Source organism: Gymnoscopelus microlampas, assembly GCF_963454915.1.
Source record: "Gymnoscopelus microlampas genome assembly, chromosome: 10".
NCBI lineage: Eukaryota > Metazoa > Chordata > Actinopteri > Myctophiformes > Myctophidae > Gymnoscopelus > Gymnoscopelus microlampas.
The window spans coordinates 38,169,728-38,183,027 of record NC_139947.1 but is presented as its reverse complement, the minus strand read 5'-3'; the positions used below and the strand labels follow the sequence as shown (position 1 = coordinate 38,183,027).

General features: G+C 39.9%; 1 protein-coding gene across 1 annotated transcript; it reads right to left on the bottom strand.

Annotated features, from left to right (window-relative positions):
- Window positions 1-3,709: 3,709 nt before the first annotated feature.
- Window positions 3,710-11,601, bottom strand: LOC311054004 (uncharacterized protein). The gene is made up of 8 exons (XM_084069852.1): window positions 11,510-11,601; window positions 10,285-10,358; window positions 9,976-10,039; window positions 9,643-9,724; window positions 5,922-6,983; window positions 5,584-5,739; window positions 5,188-5,283; window positions 3,710-4,932 (listed from the first exon to the last, which is right to left on the bottom strand). Exons 5-8 carry the CDS (start codon window positions 6,981-6,983, stop codon window positions 4,627-4,629), a joined length of 1,620 nt encoding a protein of 539 aa, XP_083925978.1. The 5' UTR covers window positions 9,643-9,724; window positions 9,976-10,039; window positions 10,285-10,358; window positions 11,510-11,601; the 3' UTR covers window positions 3,710-4,626.
- Window positions 11,602-13,300: the final 1,699 nt, after the last annotated feature.

Sequence of the window (13,300 nt, the reverse complement as noted above, 5' to 3'; positions counted from 1 at the left end):
AGCTCAGTCCATAACTGGGGAAAATGAGCAAAAAGGAAAGAGAAATAATAAAAGATGATGGGTTTCTAGCATTAACTACTGTGAGGTCTGTAGGCTCACAGTAGAGTCAGTATGAGGAAACGAGGAAACGTGCTGAAATAACATTCATACAGACATAAATATTCAGTGAAACCAAAAACAGTGGAGAGGAAAGGAGGGAGTGATGAATCAAAACTGGCAAAACCGTTAAAGTTTGAAAGAAAAAAGAAACACATGAAAATTTGCTGCAGGTTCCTGTTGAATTATAGATTTCCCTCATTTGGCAGTAGGAGGTCTAAACCACTCACAGATGAGACAGGAGGGAAAATGTACGTGAACTGCAATAACGTGCCGCCGTTAAAAATATTCAATGAACCTGGAAAAATGTTTGCCCTCAAAACTGGCAGAAGAGTGACAGAGAAACGAGTCATAAAACTATGTTCTGCACAGTAGAAGGTTCCTGTTGAATTACAGGACCCTTATTGGGCCATTTTTATACTAAGAGTTGAATTAACTCCAGATTTTAGTTTGTAGAGACAGAGGAACAGTATGCAAATGGAAATAAAACAGACATGAAAAATTTAACCAAACAAAAACATTTGTCTGTGACAAAAGAACGTTGTTTCTGATCAACTATTTTCCATATTTTAAAAATGTTATGCCAATCCCCCCATCTTACTATAAATGCGTGAAATCTCTAAGTCCGCCTGTAGTTCACGTATATCTCGATAACCGTTGGACCGACCGACTTCAAACTCGCCGTCTGCTGCTGGTATTAGGGAGGGTGTAGACATGTCTCCTCAGATACACATGGAGTTTCCTGCTGGTTTTTCACATGACAGTGAAAAGTTTCACTGGTAGGGTGTAACCTGTGTGGAGGAACATGCTATCCCTCCCAGTTCTGTTCCCTGCTGAACCTTGCCCAGTTGACCTGTATAGGAGTTACTATGCAGCAACAGAGAGCACCCTGCTATGGTGGGCATTACTTTATGCCTGCTCCACTCAAATGCCCCTATACAGTAATTTCTGACTGAATTATTGGCTTCCACCATTGGCCGTCTGTGCGGTCGAACCTCTCATAATGGAAATGAGAGGAAAAGGTAATTTTCATGTAAAAAATTGCACATTAATGGAAATAACATGCACGCATAAAAAACGAAACAAATGGATCTGAGAGAGAGAGAGACCGAGAAAGAGATAAATCAAACATGAATTCAGAGAAAACGAGAGAGAGAGAGAAATAAAAAGAGAGAAATTTATTGCAGCAGATTATGGATTTCTGCCTCTCGCACACTTCTCCTAATCGCCCCACTTGGCCGGAGAGACAGACTGAACACTGACTGGCTGAATACCGTTTTATAGCTGCTGGAAAGTAGGTAGTGCTCACTTTATATGCTGTGTAAGTATGGATTTATGATCTCAGAAAGAGATGAAGACAAGTGCTCCAGTCAACAGAGAGAGAGAGAGAGAGAGAGAGAGAGAGAGAGAGAGAGAGAGAGAGAGAGAGAGAGAGAGAGAGAGAGAGAGAGAGAGAGAGAGAGAGAGAGAGAGAGAGAGAGAGAGAGAGAGAGAGAGAGAGAGAGAGAGAGAGAGAGAGAGAGAGAGAGAGAGAGAGACTGTTGTGTCTACCTGGACAAAGAGTGTGTGTTACAGTACCATTTTTGTTTCTAGGTGTGTGTGTGTGTGTGTGTGTGTGTGTGTGTGTGTGGCCGGGCGCGCATCTCAGACAGAGCTGGTGAATGTTTGGAGGAGAGCAATGATGCACTCGGTCGGGCAAGGAAAAAGAAAAAAGAGTGAGAGATGAAAGAAAGAGTCTGAAAGAATAAAGAGTCTGGCACAGGAGGAAATATGGAAGACTGGAGAGACTGACTGCTCATGATGAAAAAAACAGTCAGATGAAAGGAAAGTTAGACAGGACAAAGCAGCCACTGAACTAGAGAGAAAGAGAGAAAGTAAGAAGGGGGGGGGGGGGGGGGGGGCTGGGAAAGATTGAGACTAAAACAGAAAGTGGAGGAGAAAACAAACCAAACACATGAAACGCTGAGAAGTAGTCAAGTCAACTCCACAAAATATGGAAGTCTTATTGACAAGATAGGAAATCTGATCTAATCAAATAATCCCTCTAAATCCCAAATAAAAGAAGATCCCCTTTATTAAACTATCAAGAAAAGTCCAGAAAGAGAGAGAGAGGAGAGAGAGAGAGACGTTTTGCGCCTGTCATCTTTCCTTGATTTCTCTTTGCTGCCATGTTTTTGGATGCGATAAGTCACCAGCAGAGAGCCACAGGCAGCCGTTACATAAGACAGGAGCAGGAAATCACACTCTAACTCTAGTCAGCACACACACACACACACACACACACACACACACACACACACACAGGCTCACCCTTTGATACCCCTATCCGCCCAGATTGGAGAGCAGGAACACCCGTTATTTCCTAACCAGCCTAGAGAGAGAGAGAGAGAGAGAGAGAGAGAGAGAGAGAGAGAGAGGAGAGAGAGAGAGAGAGAGAGAGAGAGAGAGAGAGAGAGAGAGAGAGAGAGAGAGAGAGAGAGAGAGAGAGAGAGAGAGAGAGAGAGAGAGAGAGAGAGAGAGAGAGAGAGAGAGAGAGAGAGAGAGAGAGAGAGAGAGAGAGAGAGAGAGAGAGAGAGAGAGAGAGAGAGAGAGAGAGAGAGAGAGAGAGAGGAGAGAGAGAGAGAGAGAGAGAGAGAGAGGAGAGAGAGAGAGAGAGAGAGAGAGAAGAGCATGGACGCAACATCAACAAGAATGTGGTAAACGGAACTGATTCATATACCCAAAAGTCTTTTTTTTAATGTCAATAACATTTTTCTTGTTTTCTTTTTCAAGGACAACTTACTGTAAATAACATTATTTCCTGATTGCTTATCTTGCTTATTTAAGTCCCTTGTGATAGCACACTCAGAAAACTATAACTAGGCTCTACTCAATTTTATTGGTGAAACATTTTTACACTCAAAAATATTGAGTAAATTCTACTGTTATGAAATCATGTAAATGCTACTTAATTAATTGAGTAAAAGTAAGCAAAATAGTTAGGTAGATATTAACAACTACAATTGAGTACAATGACCTATAGAAATTGAGTAGATATAATTAAATTCTTAAGTCAATACCACTAAAAAATACAAGTAAATATAATCGAATATTAGAGTATGATTTAATAGATATTATTGAGTACAATGACCTATAGAAATTGACTAGATATAATTAAATTCTTAAGTCAATACCACTAAAAACTACAAGTAAATATAATCGAATATTATAGTATGATTTAACAAAACAAATATCTTACATTTACTCTATTAATTTACTCGATTTAATTCATATAGTACTATTTACCCTATTCATTTACTCTAGTCTATAATTTCTATAAATTATTAAAACATTTAAATTATTTACTTACATTTTAAACATGTCTACCTTTGTATGTCAAATGAGAACAACGATTGTACAGACAATATATGTTTTTATTGTCCAAATGGAACAGTGCAACACATTAAACAATAACAGTGTGCAAAATGACATTTAAAAATGTCTGCAAAAACAAAGCTTCAAGCCAATGTTCAGTAACAGGGGTCTCCCTGTCTGGAGTGAAAAGAAATTAGTTTGTTAAATAGCTGGAGAGACAGGGAGACCCCCGTTACTGAACAGTGGTTTTCAACCCCTTTCATATCAAGGTCCACTTCAACAATAATTAACTCTTAGTGTTAAGTGTTAAAGATCTGTCGATCCATTTGGTTACCAGCTCTCCATCATTTTGCTTGGGACCACCCGGTACCACTGGTTGAAAACCACTGCACTATGACACCTTCGATTGAACTCTGCATATGGGTAAGCAGCAGTCTAACAAACATTTACAAAGAACAATTATGAGCTCTTAAAATGAAAATCATTACCATACACACATTTTATAGTGCTAATCAATAAAGGCTGTTGACAATAACACATTTTAAATTCTAAACTTTTATGTAAACATAAACACTTTTTAACTGCACTCTTATGTAAAGTGTTAAAGATCCATAAGGATCCATTTGGTTACCAGCTCTTCATAATTTTGCTTGGGACCACCCCCTGAAGGACCGGTGGTCCCCGGTCCACTGTTTGAGAACCACTGCAGTATGACGTATACACTCAACACCTTGAATTGAACATTTATAAAGAATAATAATGAGCTCTTTAAACATGACCACACATACACACATTTAATAGAACCAATCAATAGAGGCTGTTTGAAATACTTTTCCAAAAGTGTTCTTAACTTGTGTGTAAACATTAACACTTTTAAAATCTGAACTTTTATGTTAACATTAACCCCTTTTAACTGCACTGCAATGTTTAATGTAAACATTAGAATAATAGCTCCCTTCCCTTATTAAGACAATAAATGTATTTTTTGGCAGGTATAAATCAAATATCAAAATACAATGACCTAACCAATCACAAGAGTTGAGAGAGAGCTATTCCCATGACAGAAAATGTATGTTGACTTGCCACTGTTTCAACATCAAAATAAATCAACCTCCAGTGGGTATACCCACATTCAGACAGCATGTTCAGAGCATGTTTCTGATCAACAATCAGAAACTACATACGCAGACATTCTTTCAGTCTCTGAACCTTTGCTGTAAGCCGTCCAGAGTCCAGCTGAAGGAACAGCTTCTGAAACACCTCAAAACTATACTTGAGTTTCTTGGGGTACCTCAGGTCAAAAGCATAAGTCAGTCCCAGAAGATAGCAGCAGGCTCTGCTCACATCCCCGAGATCTTTGAGGACGGTGATGCCCTCAATCACGATACCGACATCTCTTGCGTCGCCTTCACCTTGGTTCCGCAGCTGGTAGATTGCCATCACCTTCTGTGCCAACTCCGCTTCCACACTGGCCGATGCATCCTGAGAATATTGTAAAGACAATTGATTAGAGCTCACTTTCAGGCTGCATGTTACCAGACAAGGACACAGATACACACTAAGCAAACCAAATAGCTTTTACACATGCATTGCAGCCTTGAGTGCATCTTGCTATTACCAAGTTGGGCTGTATGTGAGAACACAATGTCTTAATCACAACCTGATTCTCTGGACACTTTCCCATGAAACCATCCATAATCACATTAGTTTTTTAAAAAAAAGCTTAATTTTACTCACTTCAATGTTCACGATCAATTCATTTGCATGTTCTCCCAGATGGTCCATTAGGCATCGGATGACGACCTCTCTGGTTTGCTGAATGGGGATTCCAGTCTGCAGATATAGCAACAATAAATCAAATATTACTTTTCATATTCAAGCAGGGTGTTTCTTTATTGCATAAACTTCAAAGGCTGGGAGACTGTCCTTAATCTTTATTAAGACTTCTAGCAGGGAATGAACAGGAGAGTATTGCACGGGATTAAGATGAGTTTAGGATACATTCATATATAAAGTAATTGGTGATTGTAATTGCATTGCATTGCATTTCACAAGAGAGAAGTGTGAATGAGACAGATGGGATCATAATTAAAACAAGTATTAACTGAATAGGTAGGCCTAAATGTTTAATACCTGAAGTAGAACACTCATTTGAGCACGATGTCTCTCTCCTACAGCACCCTTCTTTGACTGGAACAGTGACAGCAGTTTGGCGGTATGGTGGTCCAACATGGCCATGAATTTTTGTTCGAGATTCAATGAGGTGATCATCCTGAATTCGGCACCGACCTGAAAGACAGAAATGAGGGATTGAGAGATAAAGAACACATTGTGAGCTTGTAGATTAGTCATTTTCCACATGTTCATGTAGAATAGATGCTAGGGTGCAACGGGTTAAATACAATGTAAGTGGCTGTTACATGCAGGACATGTCATTTTTGTTGACCAAACCAGCAATACAATTTACTCACTTGTGAAACATTAAAGAAGGCAGGCCATCTCTCCTTGAAGTCTTCGACAGACATCTGCTGGCTGATAACATCTTGTCTCCTATGTGCAAAGGTTCTGCACATCAAGTCCTTGATGACTGTGCTGTTTTTCTTCTTTGATTCCTCGATTAGTTGGTGTCGGTAGAGCTCTTGCTGTTCCTTATTGTCTCCTGTGGGATAGTCTGGGAGATACATCACTTCTCCTTTCCGTGCTTTCTTTACATTCTTTGCAGGTTTACGGTCACTAGGCCTCTTGTTCTTTAGAGTGTTGCAGCTAACCTCTGAAAATCCAAGACCGCTGAGCTTTTTCCTAAAATTGTACATCTTGTCTCTAAGAGTCACTTTCCATAAAAGCCAGCCATTACGAGATGTGTCTGTCAGACATGGGTGCTTCTTGACTAAAGCCTCTGCAACTGCTTCTAGTTCCAGGCCTGAGGGGTAGGGTTTGTAGCTGTACATGTAGTCTGCCAATTTTGCCCTAATGTCCCCGTTGATCCTAGAACTTTCGAGCAGAGTACCATTCGAGGCATATTCTTCATTGGCATTCTTCAGTACTGCCTCTGTTGGCACAGAGAAAGGTGGAATGACGATTACACTTGGCCACAAGTCCCTAGCAGGGCTTAGTATAATAGTGTCTCCCGAGCCTGATGATCCCTCGGTCTGGTCATCTGACCCCGTATCAGTACGAGGGGATAGTATAATAGTGTCGTCCGATCCTGATGCACCATCTCTCTGGATATCTGACCATGTATCACTAGCAGACACATAGCTTGTACTCGCCTGGTTATCTGGAGAGAATTCAAGTACTATTGATGGAGCGATTAAAACTCTGATTGTCCCCCTGTTTCCTATCTGGTCGGTGGAATGAAGTGCAAAGAAATCACCAAAGCCTACATCCAAGTACTCTAGAGAGAAACACTCAGTGAGTCCAAACGTGTCCTTGACAGTCTTTTGCAACTCTTCTATAGTGCTGGGTATTCCTGATGGCAGTGTAAGCTTCTCACTCCGTTGTTCTATTATAACCTTCAAGGCAACCAAATCCATCTAGGCAAAACAGAAAAAATACAAGAAAAAAAAATACAAGAAAAAAAATAATTATTGCAGGTGTTTGACAGTCATTCTCCTCCCACCCCCTAAAATGGACAAATGTGGCGCTTCAACGTAACCATGCGTTTGCCTCCCACACAATAGGCTGCCAAGGGATATGTGTCACCTAGTTCACCATGTTGTATCAGGGTCATTCTCCCAGAGTATTCCAAACTAAATGACCTAAAATGTTCATCATACTTGCCGTTAAGTAATTTCACAATGAAACTGAGATTTCTGTCTACAATAATCTGTGAAATCTCAACAAAGTCAGGGAGCCCACCAGTTGTTCCATAAGGCAAAACCATACCGGCAGCATATTTAGTTCCATGGTGTATCACAACATTGGTCAAGTTCACAGTGGTTTGTGTTGGATAAACTTTCTTGAAAGCCTGCTGTATCCCCAAATCAAGTATTTCTAATGGAAGAGCTGATATTTTAGTGACACATGTTGCAGGCTTTGCATTTGCTTGTGAATGATAAGCCATCATCCTTTGGTGCTTTGAGGCAAGTGACAGCGATATATTTATGAAGTTGTTTGTGTATCTAACAACTCTCTTAAAAAAAGAGTGTTTTGCCTCAAAGCGAAAAGTCCAGACACCAACTAAAGGACCAAATGCTCTTATCAGTTCCGGATAATGCTCCACAAAATGGTGCTTTGGAATTAATTTTTGCTCTGGGAAAACATCCAACAGTCTGCGGCGATGTTCTGATATCAATGTGTCTAGATGGCAAATTCTTTCCTCAGTAAGAATGGGGGATACTACAAGCTCAGTAATATCTTTTAAGATCATCAGAACTTGCCAAGCTGGATCATCCTGTGGTACTTTTGAACCAATAATGAAAGGTAAAATCCTTAATAATGTCCAATTTTCATGTGCATTCCCACCAATATTTTTGTTTTTTGCAAATTTTGTAGGGATTGGTTGGGGTCTATCAGTCTTATCAGTCCACTCGTAAGGAAACTCTGTTATGGACTGGTTAAGTTCTGTCAAGGTGAAATACTTGTTGCGGATGAACACATTAAGACATAGCGCCAATTCCTTTGGAATTATACCTTCAAAAAAATCGTGCAAAACATCTGGTGGGTACCCTGTTACAAAATGAAAATGGCTCAATTTTTCAGTTATAGGACAACCTTTCTTCACACCAAAACAGTGTCCTTGAGCAGGATTTTCTTTTACAGACCCAACATGTAAATCATAGTTCTCTTTTGTTCTTGGTGGAAAAGCTCCAGAACACACTTCTTTTTTCTGATATTCAGAATGTTCCCCAATACAAAATCTACAGATATAGTGTCCATTAAAGCTTTCTACAAGTCCACTTAAAGAATGAGCGCCAAGATTGTCGGCTGAAACACAAAACACAGTACCTCTAATATTTCTACCAAGCTGAGGCAAAAAAATACCTTCCTTCTCCAATGTTGAGAGGTCTTTTAAGAGAGGCTCCAGCACAGTTTCGTAGCCAAATTTCTTTACGTCGTTTGCTTTACAAAGAATGGCCAAATTAATTGAAGTTAGCTGTGATCTCAGCTCAGATGGTAAATCAGCAGGTTGCCAGTACACGGCTGTGATTTTGTGTTTTTTCCGGGAAGTTCCAAGAGGGTTGCAAGTCTCAAAATCATCTACATAAAGAATAAGGGGAATACTTAACTCTTCATTAGCATGAAATTCATTTTGCTTGAAATATTTACCATCACGGAAGGATGACAACTGTGAAATGTTTGAATGTCTAGTCAATACATTGTTAAGAATGTCTTCATTTTTCAACACTTGTTGTAAGGATGGGAGAAGGGGCACATACTGAAAGCTGCGGTTCTCATCTCGATCCAAAACATACTCTACTGGCTCAATTAAACTGAAGTTTTCCTTAAAATATTTCTCCCTCTTATGCTTTGAGGAGAAGGGACCCTTTGACCCAAGGGCTACATTAAGAGGATTAGAGTGAAACAATTTGTCAACCAATTCACTGACAGTAGCTTCATCAACAGCACAGCTATTCTTAGTAAAAATATCCCCAATTAGCTTCGGAATACACTGAGTTGATGATGTGCAGATAAACTGAAGCTGTTCCACCAAATCATCAATGCATTGCCTAGAGACATTGTAGATGCTGTCCAATTTTAACAAGAGAGAACCAATATTTGTCTCAATGTCAGTTATAGTCGAAGTAGTCTTTTCACAATCCAACTCTAAGGCATCTATGTCCTCATCATCATGAGATTCCAACAGTGGAAGGTCATTGTCATTTTCAATACAGACTGGAGGTATTGCAATCACTTCAGGCTTAAAATCTTTCAATGAATAGAATTTGTGTTTTCTACTTTTGTGTGTTGCATAAGCCTGATACGTGTTAGCTGTGGAATCACATCCATCAAAAACACATTCTATGGTTTCAAAGTTTTTCAAGTGGGAATTAATATGTTGAAAATAGTCTTTTGCATTAGAAGAGAATGAGTCACAAGTTTTACATCTGAGAGATTGCACAACTTCACACTCTTCAGTTTCGACAGTATTGTGGGTTCTATGCAAGTGTGTGCGCAGGCCAGACCATGTCTTAAAGGTGCAAGGACAGTTTAAATGAATACAGGGAACTGAATATCCATGTCCAAATGTACCGTGATTCACTCGATAATGCTTGAGAAGTGTCCCTTTTGATGAAGCCACGAATGTGCACAGCTTACATCGCCATTCCATAACCTGTAAAAAAAAAGAAAAAGAAAAAAGAAAGAAATTAAAACTGATTGTAATGCTACTCTATAGATGTTCTCACCATACTCTACCATATTTACTTTACATTTCTGTTACTTCTACTCCATTAAATAAAGCATTTAACAGCTTTAGTTACATGTTACTGTGCAGATATTATTATGAAATATGGGGTTGAGCACAAAAAAGAAAAACATACATAATAAGGCTAGTTTGGTTACAGATGATGGAGCTGGACTTACTAGGCAGACAGAGATAGTTTCAACCCATAGCGTGCTTCTTTCTTGCACAGCAGTTGACTTGTGTCTATAGTAAAACACACACACACACACACACACACACACACACACACACACACACACACACACACACACACACACACACACACACACACACACACACAACAACATTAAACATTAGCCCATGCATGCACCTTTTTTTTTTACTTCTACTCCACTAAATACAGCATTTCACAGCTTTAGTTACATGTTACTGTGCAGACTGTATTATCAAATAGGGCTTTGAGCTTAAAAAAGGAAAAATAAACATACATAATAAGGCCAGGTTAGTTAGATGCTGGAGCTGGACTTGCTTCTTTCTTCCTCAGCAGTTGCTGTAGTCGTGTCTTTAAAAATATAGAAATATACACACACACACACACACACACACACACACACACACACACACCATTAAACATTAGCCCACGCAAGCACCTTTACAACCACATTGCCACCCCAACACAGGCTTATTTTCTACCGTTTATATCGGTGGTTTCCCGTTGTGGTCGCGTATGAACCATCCAGTTTAACTTTGATAAACAAATGAAAGTTATGGAGGCGCGCGCGCGCGGGGGGGATTTTACCGCTTACCACGCTTTGCATCATGGCCGTTGTAGTTTACTTTCAGTGAGCCAACAATGAGACGCAAGTCAAACGAACTACACACCACACAACTAGCCCCGTTGTCGTCACTTCCTATATCCACGCAAGTTAACATGGGAAATGTATGTTGATAGTTCTGGGTCCACCTCAGCCTGGCTTTGAGCAATTCCTCACAATTTGCCGTTTACGTCTACACAAACGTTCAGATTTCAAAATAAATGTGCTTACTGGGCTCACGGATGTTACCATATTGTATGCTCGAGCAAAATTACCCGTATTTTCCGTATTATTTAATAAAAAGTATTTTAATCCAATCGGTTGGACATTTTCTCAGACCTTTGACCATTGCTTTCAACGATGCGACCCTATCGGTTGGGAGACGTACTGCACTCTGATACATAAAACGTTTTATAGAAAATGGCCGTCGATTGGATTAAAATGTTTTTTATTGAGTATTACAGAAAGATACTGGTAATTCTGCTATAGCGTGCATTATTGTGACATCCATGAGCCTTGGTTAAGCACTTTTGAAATATGAACGTTTATGTAGAAATAAGCGGGAAATTGGGAGGAACTGCTCAGAAGTTGAAACAGATCGTGGGGAACCGTCATGGCTACGTCTGAAGGAACGCTTTATACACCATTAAACTAAAGGCGAAATAGCAAAGTCCGCATCAACACACCGTAACACGACGCACAGGTCCATTTGGTTAAACTCTCAAGACCGCCACCCGGCCCAGAATAACTGTTAGCAGCAGACCACTGAAGTTAGTTTCACTGTGAGTTTAACTAGCAGGAAAAACTGTAAAGTAAGAAGGTATTCCTGAAATTATACCATATAAAAACGTGATATATGCTACAAGACACGGTCAATATTTAATTAACATGTACTTACCACCAGTACTGCTGCTCTCTTCTCTTGTTATTTGTTGAAACAATGGCGAAAGTCTTGACGACGGACTGACAGCAGGTACAAGAAGATTTCCCATAAAGGATAGCAGTTTGGGCGCATTTAGAATTGCGTCTGACGTCATCACGTTCAGTGTGACATCTACTCAATTTATTAGGTTATTCTTACTACAGATGAGAATATTGAGTTGGAATGAGTAATAATTATATTTATTTAAACTGATTTGTATAATTACTCCATTCTCAAATATTATGATGGAAAACTACCAAAACAGATTGGGTATATTTCATAAATATAATCAGTTTGTCAAATACCATTTTATTCTCATGACATTAACTAAAATAATAATGTACATCTTACTCAAAATCAACAGTTAGATTTTTACTCTTTTAGTTTGGTTTGTCCAACTCAAACAATCACGTACATGATATTCACTGATTTTATTGAGCTTATATAATTGTTTCTAATAGTGATATTTACATGGCCACTGATTTATTTACAACAGTGCAATGGCTAGTCAAAACAAGACCTGGCACAACCTAGACGCTGACATAATGGTCAAGGCAATGGGAAATGTGATGGCATGTTTGTGATGAATTCGAAGAAATTGATTACCTAAACCATGAAGCGATCCTGAACGAAGTGCTAACACACCAGCTTGGCTGGCTGGTTTCACAATCACTCCCTCTGGCTTCCCTCACACTGCTACATGCCTTCTCTCCTGCTCTAACCCTCTGTATCTCTCTCTCTCTTCTCTCCCTCACTGCCCCATGCCTTCTCTCCCCCTCCCGCTCTAACCTTCTCTATCTCTCTCTGCTCTCCCTGACTGCTTTTCCTCCCTGTCCTTCTCTGACTCTCTCCCTCTCTGCCCAAGTGCCCATGTCTGCCTTCCCCTCTCTCTGCCATCCCCTCCCCTCCTGGTGTTTCTGTTATGGATGGGTTTTCCCATTTAAACACTCTCCCCTGGCTCTCACCCTCACCAGCTGGCTTTGTGTAAAGTCTTTACATTGCTGTCTATTGCTTTGGCTCCAAGTTCCAGGGGATTTGTTTCCCATGTTTAGATTCCATTCAAACAGTCGGAGGGTGTTGATGTCGCTGCCAGCTTCTTGAAACCGTGTACAACGTGGAGGGAGATGGATAGAGATAACAAGAGGAGAATGAAGCTCTGCTATTTATTTGATCTGTGTTTGGTTTTTCTTTTTGGTCGGGATAGTGCAATACAATATCTATGTTTCAGGAGTGGTTTGACATGTTTGTAGTTGTTCTATTTGGGTGTTTTTTTGCGGGGGGCAGTTTCTTTCGTCTTTATGTCTAGTTGGTCAACTTCTCACAACACCTATAGTCTCTTTATTGAGATCTTAGGAAAGTTGACTCAAGGACACAGATGATGGAAAACACACGATTTCTGGTGGCGTTTAATGTTCTCTTTAGTGTTTAGTTGTGTTGAGTCACCAGCTGTCTGATAGTACAGCGGGAGGAAATTACACTTGATTACATAGCCTGGGGTGGGGGTGAGGTATTTACCTTAAGATTTGGGCAATGTCTTTGCCAAAATACCATAAATGGAATAGCGGATCTCTATGCAGTTAGTTATTAATGTTGCTGTTTTAGGAACTTGAAACTTTTATTGTGCTGCCCGGCAGGGGTATTGGTTTTGTCTGTTTATTTGTTTGTTAGTTAGCAACTGTATGGGAACACATCTGCAAGGCATTATATGAAACATTCAGGAAAGGTGGGCAATGGTCCCTAGACTGCCATATAGGGGGTAATTGGGTC

What these genes read in the sequence shown, in the direction of transcription:
- LOC311054004 (XM_084069852.1), bottom strand. Translation starts at nt 6,983, where the DNA reads ATGGATTTGGTTGCCTTGAAGGTTATAATAGAACAACGGAGTGAGAAG. An exon ending in CCTTCTTTAATGTTTCACAA is followed by an intron (nt 5,740 to 5,921) that starts GTGAGTAAATTG and finishes TCTGTCTTTCAG; the next exon opens with GTCGGTGCCGAATTCAGGAT. An exon ending in AATTGATCGTGAACATTGAA is followed by an intron (nt 4,933 to 5,187) that starts GTGAGTAAAATT and finishes CAATATTCTCAG; the next exon opens with GATGCATCGGCCAGTGTGGA.